The sequence below is a fragment of the Pithys albifrons genome, chromosome 6 (assembly GCF_047495875.1).
Source record: "Pithys albifrons albifrons isolate INPA30051 chromosome 6, PitAlb_v1, whole genome shotgun sequence".
Classification (NCBI taxonomy): domain Eukaryota; kingdom Metazoa; phylum Chordata; class Aves; order Passeriformes; family Thamnophilidae; genus Pithys; species Pithys albifrons.
Window position 1 is genome coordinate 60,388,029 of NC_092463.1, and position 24,133 is coordinate 60,412,161.

Genomic DNA, 24,133 nt, shown 5'->3' on the forward strand with positions numbered 1-24,133 from the left:
GGGTACTTGCTAACATGCTTTTAACATTCCAGTAAGATTCTGAAAGCTCAGAAAAATGAAAAGGCTGCATTAATTATGAATGTACCACTGAAGCACAAGTAAAACTTGTGCTGAAAGTAACATGGAAATTAAATCTCCTGCTCCTGGTAGAGTCTGTGCTCCTCTCCTCTAGGCAAAAAGGAGTTGTCAGGGACTTTTTGGTGAGTGTTCAGATTGAGCTGGAGCAACTGTGTCATTGCCAGAGCGTCCTTAAATAACCAGTGGTACTAAAGGGTTAATACATAATCAAATAAACTCTGCCATGCTTCTTCCCAGACTTGGCCTCTGTTCATCCCTGCACTGTCAGGAGATTTTCAACCCCAGGAGACTGTCAAGTCCTACAAGAGCCACTGTTTGACTCTCTGGGAATTAGTTTCAGCTGTAGAGTCTGTAACATTTCCCTTGGAACTTGACTGTCCCCTCCGGCAGTGCCAGCGCAGAAATGTGTTACGTTCAACAGTGTGAGGAGCAGAGTGAGGGCAGAGCATGGAGCCTACAATTTTGGCGGTGGCAGGCACTGTATCAAAATGCATTTATTGACAGTTTATTTACAAAATAGAAATTCCACGTTGTTCTCGGTGTGTCTGATTAGTCTGGGGAGGTAAGCTCAAAAGGTGCTTGCTTTTTTAAATTTTTTTATTTTATCATCAATCACACTGCTCCAAAGGTGCTCACCTATTCAGGCAGTATCTGTATTGCTTTACCTCAACTGTCTCTGTGGACACAGAAGGGAGAAGGGTGCTTTGATGCAAAAATTAAGGTTTTTCCAGTGGAAGTCTGTGCTGGAGTGCCCTTTGCTGTGAATGCAGCCTGTGGTTTGGTGAATGCTCTCAGCTTGTGATGGAGGAGGTTGGTAAGAGCATGAGAGAATAGATTATAAAACTGGAGCAGTCTAGGATGGAGTCTGCAACTGAAAAAACATGTTGTCTGCTTCTTTTATGTTAGAACAGCGCATTAGGGAATAAAAAATGCATGAGCAGTGAGAACTTTTTAATTGGAAAAATAAATAAATTAAAGTAACTTCCTCCAAATATGGGAATCCAAGACCTCGGAGTTCTTATAAATAAGATATTCTGGCTGCCAACCTGAGGTTTTCAACGGATCTAAACAAAGTTCTATGACTTCAATTAAAGTGTAATAAATTGAAAGAAGGTTAAGGGATGTATTTTAAAGAGGGATTTGCTGCTTTAGTGACTGTAAAACACTTTCTCTGGAGGGAGAGTGTGGCATGGTGGCAGTGTTATGCAGCTGGGTAATTTACTCTCCCTATTTGAGTGTGGCTCTGTGACCCAGATTGCTGCTCTGCTCCTGAAGCTGTAGCAGAAGCTGTCAGAGAAATGGTTACTTGGGTAGAGTGCTGTAATTGTGCCTTACAGGTGCCCCCAACTTCAGATCTGTGATGGTGTGGATTGGAGGTGTATTTGGACCTACCGACTGTCCCTTTTGTGTGCCAGAAAGACTGTAAACTTTTTTGCATGAGAGAGACCTCCAGCTGGCATATCACATCAGCTGCTGTCAGCTCTGTATCATTACAGTTCCTGCAGTTAACTGCAAGGAAATGTTCAGGATTCATTCAGCATTATTTTCTTTTTAAAGAAGTTTTTTGCTAGCCAGGGGGTTTTGTTGAATGGCTAATGCATTCCCAGAATGGTAGTGTGAGTATGACCAAAGGCTGAATCATGGTATGTTTTTACCCAGATCATAATTACGATGCAAGGCGTCTTTTTAATCCTAAAAAATCTGTTGAACTATTTTGTATACTGCCTTGATAGAACTGGGAGAAGGCATGAGTATTTGTGGAAGTGCTGAAAAAGCACTCTAGACAACAAATGCCAACAATCCATACCTTGCTGCCTGTCCTGGACCCTTTGGCCATCCCTTGAAGGCAGCAGTCCCTTGTACATGTACCTGACCAGGGCACTGTGCTCCAGCAGAGAGAGGCCTCACACAGCTCCTGCTCAGTGTGGAACCTGCATCTGCCATGGGCTCCTCTCAGGACCTGCTCCAGGTCCTGCTGATGCCAGTAGAAGAAGATTAAAAGTCATTCTCCAGGAGTTTCATACAGGGTCTTTGATATGAGCTTTGGGCAGAGCACTGGGGACTTGTAGTGCTTTCTGGTGAGTTGTAAATGGTGATAGACAGGTTGGTGACTCCACCAGGGCAGGGAAAATGTGCAATGTTTTACCATTGGCATCTTGCATTCCCTGTAATTTTGACAAAGAGAGACAATGGCTGATGGTAGATGAAATCATCTTAAATCAAGGCTGGCAAGCATCCAATGATTTAGTTATTTCCCAAAGGATGTGACTAGGGGTATTAGAAAATTATGAAATATTTGTATGTTGGTCCAGTATACATGCAGACATGTATTTAATGCTAAAAGCAATAAACCCTTAAGTTGCTGTGGTTAGTAACAAGAGGAGTCTCTGAAAATGCAGGCTGCATAGTTTAAACTGTATTGAGATATTTTTCTGTGATTTTTTTTTGAGGGGAAATCTCCTGTTACTTGGCTCTATTTTCTTTTTATTTGTTGGAGTGCTGATGGGGGTCGTATGGCAGAGAGGTGATCATGGCAATTTGAGAATCAACCAGATAGAGCAAATGTTTTGAGCTTTTTCCTTTCAGATTATAAAAACAATTATCTTGCTCCAGCCAGACGGATTAACTGAGATCCAAGACATAAATGAACTCTTCCATTTGAAGTGGTTAGCTAAACTCTGGAGTTCAGAGCTACAGGTCACATAGGATAATACTGGAGCTGAATTGAAAAAGGGTAGTGTAATTAGAGTTAAATACTTTTGTAAAAACATTGGACCTTTGCCAAAGAGCAGGTGAGAACCCTCTGACCTATTCAACAGCTGACTCGAGGTCCGAGTCTCCATATAGCAAATAGCAGAGTCTTTTCAGATGATTTGAAACCTCCGGAGTGTGGTGGGGTGTGAGAGGGCAATTGAGCAAACAGGGCTGAGGCTGTTGAAGTTTGTGAAATCAGCCTGGAGTTTTATGAAGTAGTTCAGTACTTGAGGTGTCTTTCTTTGGCAATTCAGAACAGCAGTAACTTCTAAAAGAGTTCTTTTTAGAAATCCAGTCTTGTCAAAATCCTCAGGCTGGCTGCAGGGAGATGGAGACTGCTTGACTGCATTTATTCCTACCTCAAAACCTGACAGTTCTCATCACTGCCCGACTTGGTGACAGAGCAAACTGAGAGCACTCTCAGGAGCAGGTGTAACTGTGTGTGGGAGAGCGCTGACCAGGCCTCCATGGTGTCTGGGTGGTCCCTGCAGTATGCAGGGGGGTCAGGTAGGCTCAGTCCTGAATGTGGGGACAACAGAGTTTCTGGTTCTGTGCCATGGGCATGAGCTGCTTTGCAAGTGTGCCAGTTGAGGGAATGGCAAAGGCAGTCCCGTCTCATGCTTCAGAAGGTGAGATACTTCTGGGAGTTCAGGAGTACTCCATTTCTACACAGATGAGTGTTTGGCGAGCTGGTTTGTGTAGTCTTTTGGATTTGGTGGTGTGGGGTCCTTTTATGGGGGAAAAAAAATCAGATATTGACCTCTGCTTCCATTTAAAATATTTTAATGATATGAAGAGTCATTGTTGTGGTCTGTATTAGTCATGTAATGATACATCAAAGGAGCAGTAAAGAGAAAGATGATAGTTTGATCCTTGGCACAGGAGTAAGGTAACATACAATTTCCAGTCCTGTAACTTGTTCTCATATCTGAGACCAGCCAGTAAATGAGAGAGTCAGCAGAAGCTGCAGAGCTTAATCGAGCTGTAGTTTTAGTGGCATTCTCTTTGGCATGTCAATAGTGAAAGCAAATAACTAGCACTGTGCCAACTAATGCAACGAGGACTTCTTCAGCCCGAGCTGAATTTTTGAGTGTGACACCAGCTGCTTATCTTAAACTCTGCAGAAAGACGTGCCATGCAGTGTCCCTGGGGGACATCCCTGGCCCCAGTGGAGCCTGCAGTGAGAACTTTGACTGACTTCAGCAGAACCCTGAGTGTGTCACATGTGAGAAATGTGCTGTCCCTGTGGAGCGCTTTGCTGCCTGACTGCTGGCAATTCCCATCTAACCTTAATTTTAGAGCCAGTATAATGGCTTGCTCTGTGTTTACTCTGTGTTTCATACACCTCCTCAGTCATGGCCAATTAGTTATTATGGAGAGAGTGTAATGTTATCATTCAAAGTCCCAAGACTAAACTGAGCAGTTTACCATGGGAGAATGGAGATGTGGCTTATCCTGTGAACCTGAGGAAGAGCTGAGGAACATGGAATGAGTCAACTCCCTGTGGCGTTACAGAGCCAGTGGCTGCTGGGGAGGAGTGACAGCTCCAGGGAGGGCAGAGTGCCGTTGCAGAGCTGGGACAGCACTAATGGCACGGCTCTGGCACGAGAGTGGCACCAAAGGCAAAGCCTGCAATCCTCAGCCTGCAGGTGCCTTCAGTCCCTGCAGGAAATTGGCTCTGTAATGTGGATGAGTGTGGAACAAGAAATGTATAATGTCTGGAAGAGGAACTTGTACTGATGGACTTTATTAGGATGATGAAGCAGAGGACAATGTGGAGACCAAGGAGCAGAAGACATTCTCTGTGGAGATTTGATGTTTTACGATTTTACTTTTAAATTTTTATTATCTGCTTTTTACTTTTATTATTTACCATTCACAATTGTATGGGCTTTAAACTTAAGGTTGCTGTTATTTCCAGTTTTCCCCCCTCAGTTTTCCCATCATGGCGCTCCCCGTGTTGTTTCAGGCAGACTCATCCTCCATGTTGTCTCCTTCCCACATGGTTTCCTGCCTTAGCCCTGAATCCTGAGTCCCTATTGGTCTGTTGATGAATTGCTTCTGATTGGTTGCTCTGTTGCCATGTTACAGGCTCCACCCCTCTAACCCTATTGTGTCCCAGAGTGCAGGATTCTCTGTCGGGGACCCCACAAAATGGCGGTTCCCCCTCAGGGACCCCACAAAATGGCGGTTTCTCCTCAGGACCTCCACAAAATGGCAGTTCCCCCTCAGGTACCCCTCTCTGGGACCCCACAAAATGGTGGCTCTCTTGCAGGGACCCCCCCTCAAGGACCCCACAAAATGACGGTTCCCCCTCAAGGACCCCACAAAGTGGCGGACCCCTCTCAGGGACCCCCACAAAATGGCAGACCCCCCTTAGGGACCCCTCAAAATGGCGGCTCTCTTGCAGGGACCCCCCCTCAAGGACCCCACAAAATGACGGTTCCCCCTCAAGGACCCCACAAAGTGGCGGACCCCTCTCAGGGACCCCCACAAAATGGCAGACCCCCCTTAGGGACCCCTCAAAATGGCAGTTTCCCCTCAGGTACCCCTCTCTGGGACCCCACAAAATGGTGGCTCTCTTTAAGGGACCCCCCTCAAGGACCCCACAAAATGGTGGCTCCCCCTCAGAGACTGCACAAAATGGCAGTTTCCCCTCAGGGACCCCTCTCCGGGACCCCACAAAATGGTGGCTGTCTTTCAGGGACCCCCTCCGGGACCCCATAAAATGGCGGATCCCCCTCAGGGCCCCCGCAAAATGGCAGTTCCCGCCTTTGCCCCCCAGGTCTTGGGACAGGCATTGGCACATCCCTTTACACAGCAGGCAGAGGTAATAAAAGCGAATTTTCAGCACTGCCAGGTCTCACTCAACAAATGCCTTGTGGAAAACCCCAAAAGCAATCTTAGATTTTTAAGTGTTATTTATTTTTTTCACAGCAAAATGCAGATTTTGGTTTTTACCTCTTTGTTCTGGTAAAATTTTATTTTGGGGTTAATATTGCTGCAAGACCTTAAGTACCAGTGCTTCTCTGTGCTGTTATTCTGACACACATTTTTACCCATTTTGCTTTCTGATGTAAGATGGGCTTATTTGTTTACTACTTGTTTCACAGATATTTTAATATAGTTTTTAATCTCGTATATATCTTGCTATAAGGTCTCCTTGTTTAATTTATGGGGGAGGAGCTTTTCATATCTTGAAAGAATCAATTTTTTCCTCTTGTTTCTAGATTCTGCTTTTAGTTGCTCAGCCTTGGTTTGATGGTGCTTGGTGTCTGGGATGTGGTCTGAACATTTGGTACTGGGCTGTTGGGATGATGTCTGGTGTGGGAACAAATGAGTGTGCTGTGTTTTAGCTTCCTGGTTAACACTTTGCTTAATTCAGTGGTCTAGTATCGAACCTGAGCTTCAAAGCTTGCTGAGGTCAAAGGGTGTTGATGCCGTGAGAGACCCCAACAAAGCAGGACTCCAAGCCAAGGTGGTGTGAGGCAAGATGAAAAGTGGGAGTCCTTTAATCTCAGGCCTAGGGCCCACAGGAATACATATTGATGTGCCCGAACACTGGTTTCTGTGGTTTTATACTATGGTCCACCCAATCCCCAGTTCACACATCTCTCAGTCCAGCCCCTGCCCACACCTCCTCAGGATTTGAGGCTGGGGTCAGTGGGACCCTCTGTTCTTCATTTTTGTCTTCCTCGGCACACATAGGGCTCTTGGAGCTTTTCTAGTGTTCTCAGACCCAAGGTTGGTGGCTTATCTTTATATCCTTTTCTGCAGGCCTTTCTGATAGTCTTCAGTTTTCTGCCTTGAAGAGAGTCTAAACAACTGTGCTGGTTTGAAGGCAGGGGAAATGAACTCACCACAAGAGAGATTATAAGTCAGAGCTAAAATTTAATAATAATATTACAATAAATACACTGAAACAAAAGGGGAATTACTTTCAACTCACAAAACCCCAGCAGTATAACCCAGTGTCCTGGGGCACAAACCCAAGGGAGTTTGTTTGCCCTTGTGCTGAGACCCCTGTGGCTCCCCCAAGTCCAGAGCAAAAGGAAGTGAAAAATTTGTTGGTGCAGGCGAGGGCTGTAGTCTGGCCGAGAGTGGTGATCTCCTCCTGTCAAGGTCCTGCTGCTCCTCTGTATCCAATGAGAAGTTCCCGAGGTCTTCTTACCCACCCCTTATGTACCCTAAGAGAGCACCCAGTCCCTCCCCCTGGGCGGGGACTCACACAATGGGTGATTAACTCTGGGAGCCAGAGGGTATTGTTGAACTGTTGATGGCCCAGCCACGCCCCCTCAGGCTGGGTGTGAAGGTGCTAATGACTCCCTGAGCAGCTGCTGCTAATGGCCCATTGTCCTTGGGGAATGAATGGAAGGGGTAGAATACACAGCTTTGATCCCCCCCCCCCCCAGTGTTAACTGGTCCCTCCTGCTGAACTAGGACAACAACTAAAAGAATTTGAGCTACTGATATGTGGCAGGGGTTGGCATATATAAACATTGAACTTAAGCTGCCAGAAATATTAACACACTTTTTACTACAGTTACAAGTACTTCTAAAATCTATAAAAATGAAAAAAATCAAAAAATCAAAACCCTCTTAGGCATCAGTGTCTCTTAGTGACCCTTTGAGGTTTCATGTTGTCCTCATTCATGAGCGTGTCTGTCTCCTTGACCTTGTGTGCATCATAAGATCCTTACTAGGTGTGTTGTGCTCTGGGAGTCGCACAGTGAAAGTTACTCACAAGTGGTAAAAAGGTGCCAGAATAACTTTGGAGAGTCGGAAATTTGTCTGAAAAGTGGTATTTGATCTCAGCTCTACCTTGAGATGTTTAAAGATAAGTACTTAAATTCACATTAATCCACGGGAGGTGCGCACATTGATTTTTATAGGAAAAGTCTGTGTATGTGTATGACATTCATGTCAGCACTTCAGAGGAAGAATTCTTTTGACCCAGACACCACCTTTAAGCTCTGTTGAGTGTGGTAAAAGTTATCATCTTAGCCAAGTCCAGCACAAGTACCTTCCTCTTGTGCTTCTGTTGCCTGTAGATAATGTACAAGTTTATGGGCAATGCCAGGATCAGGAACCATGTGCTGTTTAGCTCAGATTTACCAGTTCAAAATGTATGTTCATGAACACTATCAGTAGATTCCTGTTGTGGTTTAGTGCTGGTGGGCAGCTCAGCACCACCCAGCTCTGCCCTGCCCCTGCAGTGGGATGTGGAACAGAATCGGAAGGGAGAAAGGGAGAGGGGAAAGAGGTGAGTTGAGATAGTTTAACAGGTAAAGCAAAGCAAAAGAAGGAATTCATTTACACTTCCTATCAGCTGTTGAGCTGTTTCCTGGGAGACAAATGCTGTAACTCCACATGTCCCACATCCTCTTTCTCCTTTGTCCCTGCTTGTATTGCTAAGAGTGCTGCCCTATGGCGTGGGATGCTCCTTGGGTCACTTGGGGTCTGCTGTCCTGGCAGTGTCGCTCTCCAGCTCCTCGTGTGCCCCAGCCCACCCACGTCAGAGGCATGAGCTAAAGCAGGGCTGTGTCATCCACACTGTTCTGGTCACAAATCCAAAATACAGCCCCCTGCCAGCTGCTTTGGAGGAAATGACCGCTGTCCTAGCCCAAAGCAGTCCAGCTGCCATGGCTGAACAGTGCAATGGCCGTTTGGGTGTCAAAGTAGCCATCTCCATACTGGAAGTCCAGCTCTGGATGCATCTCATGTAAGGCACAGTTGACCTCATAGTTTGTCAAAATTATTTTCCCTACAACTCTTGAAAAATCCTAAGCAAATGGCCAAATTTCTGTTTCTGTTTAGAGCCTGTCTCAAGCTATTTTCTGGGTTTTTTCGCACTTTCACAGTGCTGTTTTTGTTTTATGAGGAAGGGTGAACACTTTAGCCTAGGGCTTAGACACAATCTTAAGGCTGTTAGTGCCAGGGACCATTTGTATCTGTTTTGTCATTTGCAAAGTCAGGTTTGTAATAGTCACCTTGCTTGTGAAGATGTTGGAATCTACCTCAGGATCTCCAGTTGAAAGATACTATAGAGGTGCAGTACCCTGAGAAAGGAGGATTTCTGCCCTCCCTGTGGCCACTGTTGTGTCATTCAGTGGGTCCTGTCCTCTCCTTTGAATTGATAATGATTGGTTTTAGTTTAGTGTTAAAGAAATGCTGCTAAAATTCATTGAGAACTTTGTAGGAAACTGAAAAAACTAATGTGTTATGTAAGGAAAGCCCCACACATGCAGATAATAGCTCTGTGAATTTACCCTTATTCCATCCATATGTCGGGAACAAACCCCCAAACCTGACAGTGAAATGTGCTCTTTACTTGTATTTGTTTAATTTCCTCTTGTGTATTACACAGTCTTTAAAGTTAGTTTTAATTTCTCTCTAATGAAAAAGGAGGTTTTTTTTAAATAGTTTTATTTAGATAAAACTTTATTTTTAAATGTAGATGTGTAGATGGAATAATCAAAGTGAAAAGAAAGGTACATTAGCTTTACCTCTGAGATTATCCAGGAAAATCAATGGAATCATTTGAGTGACAGAGCTTGAAGAGAACTGAGTGTGCACTCTTGAGTCTTTTGCTTAATGTGGACTATTACTGGACACTTCTTATTTTTTTCTCCCATAGCTGTACAATAACTTTTAATTACATACTTGGCAGTTACTCTGCATATTCAAAATATCATAAGAAAAGGCTTCCCTCAAACCCCAAGATTTTTAATCTAAATTGCTTTTCTCTGTTAAGTGATTGTGAACTTCTATAGTATGACAGAGGAGATAGCACAAAAAAAATCAAAATTTCCCTCAGGAAGTTTATTTTTCTGAAACAAACCACTGGAAACTGAATGAATAATTCAGTTCAAGTCGCTCCAGAACTGAATGCATGTCAAATAATGCATTCTATCTGTAAACACTATCAAGAAAATCCAATCACATTGGTATTGACAAATTTTCATACGGAAGCATATAGGAAATGGGTTGAAAGAGAAATATGTAAAGATATCCTAATATTTATATTTAAAATCAGTTCTTATCTGTCTGGAAGAATAGATATAAAGACAAATGCCAATATTGTATTGTGAGGCCTGGGACTGATATAATCAGCTTATGCAGCTGGGATTCAGAAAACACTTTGTACAACTCTTGGAAGCAGCTGGTTATTTTCACACAATGGGCTCTGTTAGGAGGCCTCACATTTGCTCTTTTAGACTAAGGTTTTGAAGGTTCAGCTGAAGGTTAATAATGGCCAACACCTCTGCAGATTAGATTTAGGAGAAAGACTGATGCAAAGCATGAGGGAACTTCCTTTTCTCCTCTGACTTTCTCTTAGAACAGCTGAGAGTGTAATTTCAAAGACTGCCGTGAACAGAACTTCTTCATATCCTTTGGTATATTTAAAGGATCTGAAGATCCAGATGGATGTATACAGGGTAAGGAATGGTTGCAAGAGTGTGCCAGTTTGGAGGATCAGGCTTTGAATTGCAAAATTCTGTTTTGATGATTCACCCTGGGGTCAGGAAGGGCTCCTGTGCAGCTGTTGGAGGGGCCTGCAGAGAGTGATTCATTTACTGTAAGATGAATCACACCCTAGAAACACTTGTCTCTTCATCAGATAAGTGGGTCTAGAGAAGTAGCTTCACTGTGGGTATAAACTCTGGAGACATTTAAAACTGGGTGTGATGAATTCCACACCCTTTCTCTGCGTGGAAATGTATAGCTTCAACAGAATACTAGGGAGCCGTATCAGAAACTAAAAAGCCTGTTCTTGCAGTAACAGAGACCAGGGGCTGAGAAAGGCAGTTCTTGCCCTTCCTCAGTCACAAGGGTGTTTTGACTGCAGCTGTTGGTTTCTTAATTGCACTACCAGTAAAATCCTGTGAAGGAGCCTTCCCTGTCAGAGCCTCCAGGAGCCATTGTGGCAGTCCCAGCTGCCCCTCCTGAGCTGGGCTGGGCCCCTCTCGCCATGGGCAGCTCCCCTGAGCTGCCTGGCTCCCTGCACACACCACAGTCACACCGGGTCTCCCCCCTGAGCTGCCTGGCTCCCTGCACACGCCACACTCATACAGGCACGCCAGGTCTCCCCCTGGGCTCCCCTGAGCTGCCTGTACACACCACACTCACACAGGCACACCGGGTCTCCCCCCTGGGCTCCCCTGAGCTCCCTGCACACACCACACTCACACAGGCACGCCGGGTCTCCCCCTGGGCTCCCCTGAGCTGCCTGTACACACCACACTCACACAGGCACACCAGGTCTCCCCCTGGGTTCCCCTGAGCTGCCTGCACACACCACACTCACACAGGCACACCGTGTCTCCCCCCTGGGCCCACCCCAGGCTTCCCACAGAAGGCTCACAGAAGTGCAGATCCTTCCAAGAGTTTAATCTTGGTGGGTGCAATACCTACATAACAGAACAGCAACTCAAACTGAGTGCCTCTGAGGAGGGACCCCAAACAAAGGAAAGCCTGGACTTCTATACCCTCACAATCTAACTCTCTGGTTCAAGCCCAGTTTAGGGCTGTGTGTGTTCACAGATTTCACAGAATGTCCTGAGTTGGAAGGAACCCACAAGGATCATCGAGTCCAGCTCTTAAATGAATGGCCCATGGGGGGATCAAACCCACCACCTTGTGGGTGATATGTCATTATCACCATGCTCTAACCAGCTGAGCTAATCTTAGGGGTTTCAGATCTAGCCTGCAAAGTTGAGAAGGCAGGTTCCTATTTTAGTAACCTACTCATATTTCAGACCTGAACGACTCTGAAAAATGCCATGGTTAGGTGTGCTGCTTTGTAGTGACTGTAGAATTACAGTCTGGTTCAGTGTTCAGAATTTTAGACAGTTGCATGTCCTGATCAGTCTGTGTCAGCTGATGTATTCTAATGCAAGCAGACATAAAGGTTATTTTCATGTTCTGCTAAATATTTCAGCAATTTCGAAGATGCTTTTGTCATGGCACATACTGGATGTATGAGGCAGAGCTGCATCTCCACAAAAGTGGAAATACTCTCCAAGTGTTAACTTTTTAAATGAAAGTTATGTGTAAGAAGTTGTCTTCACTGCAAGAGACAGTTCCATGTCACGCTTTTTCCAGAGGGAGTGTGACCCAGTGTTTAAGGCAGCTGAGCCTCATCATGCGTGTCTGATGGCTCAGATCTTGGGCAAAGACTCCATCTCTGGGATCTTGGTTATTCAGTCTTTCTGTGTTTCAGTTTGCACATGTGGAAAATGAGGATGTTTCCCAATGTTACCATTATGTATTTTATAGGTATGCCATTAAACCATTGTATATGTACACATTATAAAGATGTTAAAAATAATTTACATCGAGTGCTTGGAAGGGAACTGTCCCCTTTTCCAACAGAGCTTGATTTCTACAGTTCTTCTGTGCAGAGAAAGATGTGTGTGTTTGTGTGTATTAGCATAAAATATTTTAGATATGCCTCCTTTCAGGAACCCACTGATTATTTTATAGATTTTCTATTTTCTGTGTATTTTCTTCATTATGGCAGAGATGCCTGTTTAGAGTGAGTCCTTGAGAAAGGTGTTCCCGAGGATTGCCTAAGAATACTTAATGAAGTGTGCAGCTAGGGTAGAGGTAGAGATACAAAACACAGGAATATCGTGGATGTTTGCCTACTGACAGATGCTTTTCTTACTATATTTTGCTAAAAGAATCAGTGGTTAGTGAATGTATTCTGAGCATGAACATTTCAAGACAGTGGGATTGGTTCCTTGTTGTGTTACTCCAGTTTACAGTTTAGCTTCTTTGAAATACGTTGGCATAAAGTAGGGGCAAATTAAGCTTTCTCTTGGGAAGTGAATGCAGTAATCATAAATCTGAAAGTCTCGAGTATGCAGTAGAGCTTCCATTAACCTGGAGACCTGGGTCTCCTCCTGTTGGAGGGGCTGTTCCATCTGCAGTGGTTTAGTGACCACAGTTCCCTGGAGTCCTCTTCCTGAGCATTCCTTTTCTTGTGAAGTGTATCTCACGTTTCTCTGTGCGGCCATCACAGCCAAATGTGTTGCAAACTGGTCTCCAAGGAGCTCTGGAGCAGCACTTCATAAACTGGGAGCGTGGAATTCAGCCATTCATATGCCAAACACAAAATATTGGTCAAGTGGGTATAAAAGCACAGAAGGTGACACAGCTCAGCCCAGAAAGACAAGCAAGGGAAAGTCAGTGATGTTGATGTTTAATGGAGCTGTAAAAAAGAACATTCTTTTGTTTCTATTTAGCAACAGTATTTTTTCAGCCTGAAAAACGACTTTCCTTTAAAAGAAAACCAGTACAGGAAGGGAAGCAGAGCAAGGGTTTTTCCCACTTTACAAGCAACTGTAATAAGTGAATTTCACTTTGAAGTAGTAACTTATTGCACTTTGAAATATGTTACAGAATGTTCATACTTTGTGGGTGTCTAAGTGTAGAACCCCCTGAAAAACCACCTGAACACTCACTGATATTTGATAAATCTGTAAGTGATGTACATGCATGAGTAACCCCAACTGAGAGGCCAAACCCTTTCCCAATTACTTATGCATGTGCTATTGCAATTATTTTGTATTGACAGGGTGTCTTCAATGCCCATGAGGACTCTCTCCTCCTCGAAATCCTGTTCTAGGAATAAAGCACCGCTTGGGGTGTTCTTGTGATTTACACCAGGAGCTTGGCAGGGAGATGTGTCCAGTTCCTGGCTGTGCTCCAGCTGTGCATCAGTCAGCACAGCTGGCCATCAGCTGCTAATGAATGTGTTTGCTGGGCTTTGAGAAGGTTTCATCCATGCAGTTCTAGAGTTATTTTGTTTAGCTGTTTTATGGCTGTTTAGCAGCATCCAGTCTTACTGGAATTTTGATTCTTTCTCATTAAAGAAACAGTATATGGTGAGCCATGTTCCCTGTAAGTTTCTGTTTATTTGTTTATTTTGGTTTTGATTTGGTTTCCTTTGAATGATGTGCTTTTTGACCTTTTCATTTCCTGAGACTATAAGAGAGGCTTACAGTAGTAGCAATAAGGTCTGGGTATGCTTGCTGGGGCTTTGTTGTTTGTTTTTTTTTTTTTCTGAAATTTAACAGTGCACAGTAATAAAATAAGTTCACATTGTTTGCAAACCAAATAATGTCAACCAAAAAATCTTTTGACATATGAAGATAGTCAAGGACTGGCCTGCATCTCATGCCTTCTCTTGAATCCTAAGCCTGTTACTGCTTGGGCAGATGTTATGAGAAGAAAACAAACCAGTCTCTGAGACATATGTGGAATAAGGCACAAACTAAGCTTTAGTTAATCCCTTAACTTCAAGTGAATACCTGCTTCAGAAATTTAATTGGAACTCGACTAGAACAGTAGAGGAATGTGGGAAATCCTGAGCTTGTGTGTCCTGTGAGTGGCACTTTCTTAAGTGACTCTGGAAAGAAGGTTCCTACACCCTTTCCACACAGGCTAAAAGACTGTTAAATCATTGAAAAAGAGAAGATAACCCCTTCAGCCTGGCTCTGATTTGTCTTCCTTACTTGCTATTGTTGAACTGTCAGATAACAATGTCAGGTTTTGATTTTTTTTTAATATGCAGTTGCACACAGATACTGTGGAGGTTCTTTATCAACTTTAACTAGGCCAGGTGAATAAAAATCAAATATTCTTCAATAAGTAGTGTTGTTGAACCTGGTCAGCACTGGGATTTTATCTGTTGGCAGAAATGGAGTTCTTTAATGAGTATTGACTAGCCCTTAGGAGATGAGAAATTTTCCATTTCATTCTTAACCAAAATCATGAATAAAGATGTGTTATATATAGAAAGATAAATTCCTGGTATGATAGTGCAATTCAGTGCACAGGCCAATTCTTTGTTTCTCGTTCAGTATTTTGCAGCCCTTTTGCATTTGAGTAGACCTTCAGTTTTGCATGAGGTATGATAGAAGGCCTCTACTTACACTTTAAAATATTGGTAGAAATGGTACATGCAAAATTTGTATAATAAACTTGAGCAATAAAATTATGAGTATTAGAAGTCTTCTGACTCCTGTGCTTACATTCTTAAGCTGTAATTTACATGTAACTGTTTTGTTCTTAGGTTTAAGTTTTTCCTTCTTGTTTCTTTTTTTTTTTAAGTAAGTTTGCCTTTAGTTTTATAGATTGCTTCCGTTTGGTTTTGACAAGTGGTTTGCTCCTCATCTTGAAAAACAAAAGTGAGCACAATATGTGACTCTGTACTTTGACATAAAGAACTTTATCGATCTTTCTAGAAGTTCTTTAACACTGGGATGTTATTCTGAGCCTCTGCAAATATATGAATTTTCCAAGAAAGTGTTATGGTTGGGTTGCACCCTGGCTGGACACCAGGTGCCTATTGAAGCTGCTCTCTCTCTCTCTCTCTCTCTCTCTCCTCTCCTCAGCTGGGCAGGGGAGGAGAGAAAATTACAGTGGAAGGGCAGGGAGAGGTCGCTCCCACGTACAGTCATGGACAAAACAGACTTGGCTTGGGGAAATTAATTTGCTACCAATTCAGTCAAAGTATAGGGTAGTGAGAAATAAAAGCAAACACCTTCCAACATCTCCCACCCTCCTCTTCTTGTCGTTGTCTTCACTCCTGGTTTTTCTCAACCTCCCTCAGACAGCACAAGGGGATGGGGAATGGGCCTGCAGGAGCACAGCTACCTCACCAGGGCCTTCATCACGGGCTGCAGCTCCTTCTGCACTGTCCTGGCTGTCTGCAGAGTTATTTCTCTCCTATGTTCTCACTCCTCTCTCTGGATGCACCTGCTGTGCAGTAACTTTTGCTCCTTCTCCACTGTGTTACCCCAGAGGCACTGCCCCCATTGCTCACGGGCTCAGCCCTGGCCAGAGGCTCTTCCACCCTGGAGCCGCCTGGCACGGGCTCTGCTGGGCATGGGGAAAGCTCCTGGCAGCCTCTCACAGCAGCCACCCTGCAGGCCCTGCTACCAAACTGTTGCAATGCAAACCCAGGCCCTGGGGCAACTTAAAACATGGCAAATGAGTTGATTACACTCAGTGACCCTGTGCTAGAAACATGTGGAGTGGAACTGGGAAGATAACTGAGCTGAGTTGAGTTGAGTGTGTTTTTCTTTGGTGTTCGTTGCTCATGTTTGTTTTAAAGCCACAGCTTTAAAGAAAGAAGAAAAATGATTTCCCCACAGGTAATTTTACCTCTTTAAGCTAAAGGTCTTGGTACCTTCAGAGCCATTTCTGTTGGCTGTCACACTGTTGTGATCACACAGCAATACATAGTGCCTACAAGCTGGGTAGTACTGGAAATAGGTTTCATCATCTCAATAATCCTGATGAAGCATTGCTGGTTTTGTTATGGAGCAGTAAGTTCATGCTTTCCTCTGATGTGACGTGGCAACATGAGAATCCAAGGTCAGTAACTTTGGCCTTGAATTTTTCATGTTCTGAAATGATGATATCATTGTAGTGCTCTGTGCTCCTGGAGGAGTTGTTATGGAAACTTCATTACAGCTTTTCTAAAAATAAACAAACAAACCCCCAAGCAAAACCTTTTTCAAACTCCAAATACTTTGTTAATTTAAAAATTCTGTGTTACAACTATTTTTCCCAAATTAACTTTAGAAATTTGGTATGCAGATTGCTGCAATCGTGTGCAAGTTTATGCAGTACATGAAGGTTGCCCATGGAGCTGGTATTACTTGTTGTCACTGTTAGACCCCAAGCATATACAAAGAAGTCCCATTCTGTGCCAGACCTGTGCTGGTGACAGACACAACCTGAGGGGGTGGGCAGTGTTGTCACCACACCTGAGCACCCAGGCTGAGTGAACTCAGCAACAAGGGCAGAAACATCCATGTGCAAGGATGCAGAACACAAATGTAGAGGGGAAAAGAAAAAGCCATGGGAGTAGAGTGGAATAAATTTCCTTTGTGAAGTCTGTTCAGAATTCTAACCAGCCTGAAAGTCCCAAAAGGTTGTTGGATCTGGCTGGTTCTTCTGGGTGATTGTACTTTTTCCCCAGAGTGGATAGTTGAGTTTCAAGAACATCCCTAGACTAGGATGGTCCTATTTTATTATTTTCCCTACTGTGATGGGTTCTAGCATTGAGTTTTCTTTAGCTTAGTGCTGCACAGCTGCATATGGAGAGTTTCAATTTTATGGAGTCTTCATTTGATTTTAATACCTTTTTTCCTGTGTCTTTTTTTTCTTTTAAAGATGTAATATACTTTCCTCATCACTATCAGTGGTAAATCACACAGAATCTCAGACTATTCTGAGTTGGAAGGGACCCACAAGGATCATTGAGTCCAGCTCAAGCCAATGGCCCACACAGGGGACTGAACCCATGACCTTGGCATTATTACAACCAAGTTTTAACCAACTGAGCTATTGTGTTTAATGAAATTTTGGGGGCGTTTTTTGGTTCTACTTTCCATCTTTTATCATTAACTGATTCTGAAAGTTTTCAGAGGAAAAAGAAAATTCAAGTTATGACAATGTTATTTCCTCTACAGGATTTATGAACGTGTCATTGATCCCCCAGAAACGAATTTGACACCTGAAAGCAGTTTATGGCTTGGACAGAGAAACAGGAAACATGGTTTCTTTAAGGTAAGCAGGTATGAAATGGCACATGAAGAAGAAAAGTAATAGTCAACAAGATACTGCCAATTACTTGTCTTTCACTCACGAAATAGGATTTGGTAGAAACTGTGGACAGTTGGTAAACAGCTTGTTTACAAAGTTCAAGTTTGTGATCTTTATTCCAGTTTTGGATCAGAAGCCGCAGCACAATGTTTATCTGTGCAAGGAGTCTGTAGTGCAGCAACAGGCCAGTCTGCCTGTCCTCGATCTGGGCATGGATTTGTTGCCAAGGTGATTCACCACCCACTCGGTTTGCCTTTGAAGCTGTCAGTTCCTGGGACAATTATACCAGTTGTCTCTTTTCTGAGGACCTCCCCTCAGAAGTGCCCAGATTTTAACTAGCTAGGACAATTATTTTATGCTGAAATTATTTCAGCATAACAGCGAACAATTTTAATTGTGAAACAGAGGTAAAAGCTGACTTTTAACTTAAATGATGGTGCGAGAGATGCTCTGAACCCAGAGTTCATTTCATCCTTCAGTGGCTGAGCTGTCACGGGGAAGTGAAATTGATAGTATTATTTTATTCTACAGCTGTTGGGCTTTCACCTCAGCTGCTTCCCACTATTCCACAGATGGTAAACATATGTTTATAGCTACATGGGAAAAGGAGGAAGTTATAGCAGAGTCCCCCCATCTTAAATTCTCATTTTATGCAGGCAGTCAGAGCCTCGGAACTCTGGGATATTATATGTTTGTAAATTAATATTTCTACGTGTTAACACTTTGGAAACAGCAGGGTAGCTAATGATATGCTAATGAACTGACAATTTTTATTGATCATAATGAAAGCCGACAAGTGCCTTCCTTTGCTTTATGCATGCTTGAATATTTTACTAACTTTCTTCAGGGCACAAATATAATTGGTTGTGGTTTTTTTTAATCCTCCTTGCAAGTTTCAGAAGTCTTACTTTTTTTATTTACTTATTGTAAAAACTTGGGATTTTGCCAGTTTGTAAAGAGTACATATCTCTTTCCATATATTTACATGCTCAGCAGGGCCTCCCTTTCTTTTTCAGAGCAATTTGTTTCAGTGTTTTAGCATATAAAAAATAGATATATTTTCCTTAATGTGTAAACAGAGATCTGCAGGGAAATAAGAGCGTTAAAAAAGAATTAGCATTTTTGTTTGTGTGTTGGAGCCATGAAACTGTGTGTAAGAAAAAGCACTGGATACTGCTCTGAGTATCATCTTTGACATTCCAAGAGTTTTCTTCTTTTAATGATAATTATTTTAGCACTGAAGCACATTATAGTCATATTCTCATGCCTATATTAGGCTGTAATTCTTCAGCATATCAGAAGAGGTGGGATGGATATGATATTCCTCAGCCACTGTGACCAGCTGCTGCAATTTTCCCTATTTATGCTTTTGTTCCACATCTTTATTTACAGTGATTATTTCCCAAGCAGTCCTGCTGTGTCTGTGGCCTTGCTGGGGTCTGAAGTGCCCTGTGGTGTGATCAAGGGAACTGCAGTCTCACCCCTTGCTCCTGGTGTCTCTCCCTGGTTCTCACTTACCTGCTGTGACTGAGCACTTGGAGTTCAGCCAGGACAGTGTGGCTGTAGCCCAGCAGTGGTGGGAGCAAATGTGGAGCAGACTCCAGAGAGCTTTGTCTGTTTGCATTGAAGGCCAGCTCATGACTGACTTCCCTTGAAAACTGCATGCTGACCCTTCAGATTTGTTTGTGTGGCTGTCCTGGTTCTGGCCTGGTTAATTTTTGCAATAGGCTTGAGGGACCATGGCCAGGACATGGAGGCTGTTTTATACCACCTCACATCATTGCTGGGAGCAGAGGGAGGGGACTCTCTCTTTTCATGGAGAAGCAGTTCCTTCTGCTCAAGAAAACATGGTGGAGGGAGTCACCCAGTATTGCCTGTTATTAGGAATGTTTGGCTATGGAATAATTTCATATACCCTTTGTTATTAACATTGTTACTCTTCATTTTCTTACCTCATTGTGGTTTCTCATAAATTGTTCTAATCTCAACACATGATCTTCACCTTTTGTGCCTCCAATTCTCAACCCCATCCTGCTGCACTGGGAGCAGGGAGGGAAAAGGGGATTGAGAGAGAGCTGTCTGTGGTTTGGGAAGGTCTCTCTGGGGGCACTGAACGGGGGAGTACCATTCACAACAGCTTTAATTTATCCACCCTTTTCTCTATACCATCTACATCATGCCCAGATCCTACACCTTCCAACTATATATATATATGAATATACATAGGTATATAACTATATATATATATACACACAAATACAGGTATCATTTCCATAGTCAGTGACTGTCCCTCCAGGATATCTGCTGAGTTCAGTTGGTCCATGACTGTGGGTTCCATGTGCCCCACATACCTTCTGGGGCAGAGGGGCTGCTGTGCTGTTGGCTGGTTGCCAGCTGCATCAGGAGCTCACCATTGATGGATCTGGAGTGGTCCATCCTCATTGTCCGTGGGAGTTCTGGCACACGGTGTCATTCAGCAATAACTTCCATGGCTGAGCCACATCCCCTCCTGAATACTGCAGAAATTACCCCTGTCCTGGCCAGAACCAGGTCAGTGTCTCAAAACCAAGATTTGTTTTAGGGCTAGAGAATATGGTTATAATCAGGTTAGGAAACCCAAACTGAAAGGAAAAAAAGAGGGAACTCTCTCTCTGGGGTGGATCCGATTGCTGTCAGGATCAGAATTATATGCAAAATTTCATTTCCTTTCTGGGGAGAACCCTTCCCCCTAAGGGATCCCTCCAAAGAGCTGCTGCAGAAATGAGCTGATTAATTCATTGCTGACAAGGTGATTCATGTAGAAAGACAGTAATTTTCATAACTGCTAGAGCAGGCTCTGTTGATCCTGCTTGTTGTGTCTGGGGGTTGTACAGTAGGTGCTTGAGAAGCATACTGGGATTTTTACTGCACCGTATCACATCTATATCATATCTGTATGTACATACACTCTGTTGGACTCAGAGCTGTGTGGACTAAGGTACAAACTAAATAGAGTGCCAAAGGCAACTGCTGAGGTGCCTGGCAAGGGATGTGTCTGCCCTGTGTGGAGCAGCCCAGTGGTGATGGAGTGGAAATGTAGTGGTGTTGGATGGCTTTGCCCAGGCACATGAGATTCCAGCATTTCTGCTGGTGCTGCTGTGCAGAGCCTTTGCCCAGCCCTGGCCCATGCAACTTGCCCAGCTGTGTGGCTCACATTATCTCAGTGGGAGAAGCAGGTTTTAAAGAGGGTGAAAGGCAATGGAGGAAATGAAAATGCTGAAGTGGCGAGCTCATGGAATATATGAGCCTTTTCACAGAATGTGGGTGGAGTGTTCTATTTAGCAGAGACATGAACAGTGCAGTAAACTGGGCTTTTGTATTACATTCTCATGGGATGGGCTTGACATTTAGTGCTGCAGACCTGAATTTCATCCTGGTAATCTGCCTGCACAGATGAAGGCTCTTCAAGCTACTGAGTCCTGATGCTGAAATGAAGCTTTGGTTGTCATTAGCCAGGTGTTTTTAATGATAATGTAAAGGTGATGTCTGCTTGGGAAGGGAAAACTGGAAAGATTTTGTCTGCTGACATCTCCTTGTCAAGGCCAAATCCAAGCTCTCAACAATCTAGACTTAGTGCTGAAGCAGGAATAAACTGAATTTGTTAAGGTTTGTTGCAATAATTACAGCTGTAATAAGTGTTTGCCTGTAATGAAGTCTTTCTATTAAAAAATACATCAGCAAAATTTCTGCTATTTGGAAGTTCACTTATATACTGGATCATATTAATTCTATTTCATATGGTTATAGACTCAGAAGACATCTATGAACTGGAGTTCATATTCATATGTTTTTCTGTGGTAATATGCTTTCATGTGGTAGGAAATTAAGACATAGAACACAGTTGTGTCTCCTCTTCAGGGTGTATTTAAAGGCAAACCTATCCAAAAGAGAATTGAGTAGTGTGACTCTGATGCAACATATTTGAAGCTGAAGATGCCCTTTAAAAAAAAAAGGCTGAGGAAAGTATCAGTGCTCTCTGGATGGTGCCTTGTTAGCTGGGTGATGTGGTCTGGTGAAACTTTGTAATCTCATTTATTCTTGACTGAGCTTTTCACTGGAGAGGCTGAAGCGTTGAAATATATTTTTATGGCTCACCTTCTAATTGCTTCTTGATGACTGCTGACAGAAAGGATGTAAAATGGCTTTCAGGATGTTCCACTTCCAGTGGCATTATTACTTCTCATTACTTGTGATTTCATTATTCTCATAGATGAAAAGGTTAATAAATGTATATACTTAGGCAAGAAAGACAGTATGATCTGATTATCTCTGTTAATATTTTCAGTTAATATTTGATCCTGAAGCAGTAAGCAGGAAACAGAGCTTGCAGGTTGCCTTCTGCGCTTCTAGCAGATGAACATGTAAATGTTCCTTGCTGTACTTGCCAGGCTTCAAGGGCTGTCTGAGGCCTTTACTTTATATAGGGGTGGAGTTGAAGTGCCTGTGAGGAACTGACCATGTCCTTGGGCTGCAAAACTCACTCTTTTGCAACTGAACTGAAAATTAAAACATAGTCTTGCAAATCAGTAATTTAATTCGATAATAACTGCTGCCATGATACATTTCTTTTCAGATTAAAGAAATTCTTCTGTCTGGGAAGAGATAGAGCCGTGTCACAACATCTGATCAACAGTCAGGGGAAGTGCAAATACCAGCACTAAAGGTCCCTTGTTTTCCCATGCTCCTCTCTCTTAGTGACCATGACATTATTAAAGCTAGCGGAGCTCATGAAGTGAGCTCATCGCACAGTCAGAGATGTAGCAAGAGCTTTGTCCTGAGCCTGGAAGAGCGAACAGAAGCTCCAGCCTTTTCTGGACTCTCTGGAGTGTGTAGAGTTGGTTCCTCAGGTGTGCAGGGTCACTGGGCTATTGCCACTTCCCTTGGGGCTGTCCTGGCAGCTCAGGGACAACACAGGGTGTGGTGGCACTGCCCCTTTTGGTCCCTCCCCTCTCCTGCCCTGCCTGGTGTGGTTTAGGAGCCTCACACAGCCTGCCCTGAGTGGCTCTGTCCTTCTGCCAGTCCAGCACAGGGTATCTCTGTCTGCCTGGGCTGGAGAGAGAGAGGCTTTAATTCTGACTGGCAGCACGAGTACATGAACTGCCTGGTGAGATACAAAACTAGGACCCTACATGAAACCAAACAGTGGAAGTGTAAACTATTACTTACATCTGGCACTATGCACTTGTCTTCTCACAGTGTTTGATTTCACAGTCTTATTTGGCTAAATCACTAAAGAGTTTTACTGTGGGGGTTTCTTTGTCCTTTAGAAAAGTGTGTCATTGGCTTGAGCAATGGGTATTATTTCAGCCCTTTTTTCACCATCTCACCCTGTTGTAAGGCATTTAAGCAGCTTATATTGGTGATTACAAAAGACAAAGCAGTATTATTTCTGTGGTCCATGAAAATTAAAACCCAACCACGCAGATAGGAGGAGTTGTTATATTTTGTCCATCTTCAGTTAGTTGCCTCACAAGAAGAGTGAGCTGGTAATTTTTTCATATCCACTGAAGAAATTACTTGTGAAACAGCTTGTACAGATTTAAGTGGTTCTTTGTAATCTTTGTTACCAGTTTTCTCTTCTTTTACAAAGGGTCTTATTCAAGATGTGAAAATCATCTTTATACCTAATGGATATATAACACAGTGTCCCAATCTGAATCGCAGTAAGTAGCAATTTCTTCAATTTTTCTATTTTAGATTTTCCATACAGATTGTTTCCTTGTTTTAAAAATAATATTTTCAGGTTTGTCATGTTTTTTTGCATGTGCTGACTTCCAGAAGGCAAAACTTCTGTGTAAACAGATTGCATTTTATGTTCACATAAATCAGGTGTGATAGACTGTTGGTTATTTATGGGTTATTGTGTCTTTCCTTCTCTTCCTTGCTGTTTCTTTTTACTCTTCCTCTATTGAGCATGCCCAACCTGCAGTGATTTCCTAAGTCTGGTGCAAGGAATCATGGATTTGCAAGAACTCCTGGCAAAAATGACTGCAAAAGTAGGTATCTAAGCTTTTTTGTTCGTTGCCCATTTCCTCCTGTGCTAAGATGAAAGTATTTATTCCTTATGCAATTATTCTACCTTTTCATGGTGCAGCCACTTTTTTCCTCCCCCTCTGCAGCAGACTTACGGATCTGTCTCCATGGATGTCCCTTAAGCTTAGTACAGTTGCTGTTATCTGACAAAATGCCCAGGGTTTGATTTTTTTAAGAAGCCTTACCCTGATTTCCCTTTTCATGCTGAGAGATAAATGCAGAAACAAAAGAGTGAAATCCCTCAACAATTTCCTCACCACATGATGCTGTCAGAGGGAGGTGTGTTTGCTTATGGGAAGTCCTGTGAAGTCTTCAGGACTGGTATGGTCTCCTCCTTGGGAGTTCAAATGAGTCCCCAAAATGAAAATGCCTGTGAACCTGCTGGCTGTGCTGATCTTGACATCACCTTTGATCAGTGGTTTTTATCAGTGTAAGAGTTAGTCCAGCTCCAGATGTGTGCTGGGTTCTTTTTTTTTTTCCTTCCTTTCTTCTTTCCACCTCCCCTGGTTTGGATCTTGAATAGGATGAATGGAAACCTATAGTTTGATTTTTGGAATTTTGGAGACTGTCTTTGGGCTCTGCAGTACACAGACAACCTCTGTGT

The 24,133-nt window shown here is 43.2% G+C and overlaps 1 protein-coding gene across 2 annotated transcripts in view; it reads left to right on the top strand.

Moving 5' to 3' along the window:
- Window positions 1-24,133, top strand: part of NELL1 (neural EGFL like 1) — a 282,113-nt gene that overhangs the window by 45,597 nt on the left and 212,383 nt on the right. For both annotated transcript variants that reach the window (XM_071559105.1, XM_071559104.1), the window contains exons 5-7: window positions 17,325-17,421; window positions 23,087-23,159; window positions 23,410-23,492. In XM_071559105.1, the coding sequence (XP_071415206.1) occupies window positions 17,325-17,421; window positions 23,087-23,159; window positions 23,410-23,492 (253 nt within the window). The remainder of the gene's footprint in view (window positions 1-17,324; window positions 17,422-23,086; window positions 23,160-23,409; window positions 23,493-24,133) is intronic.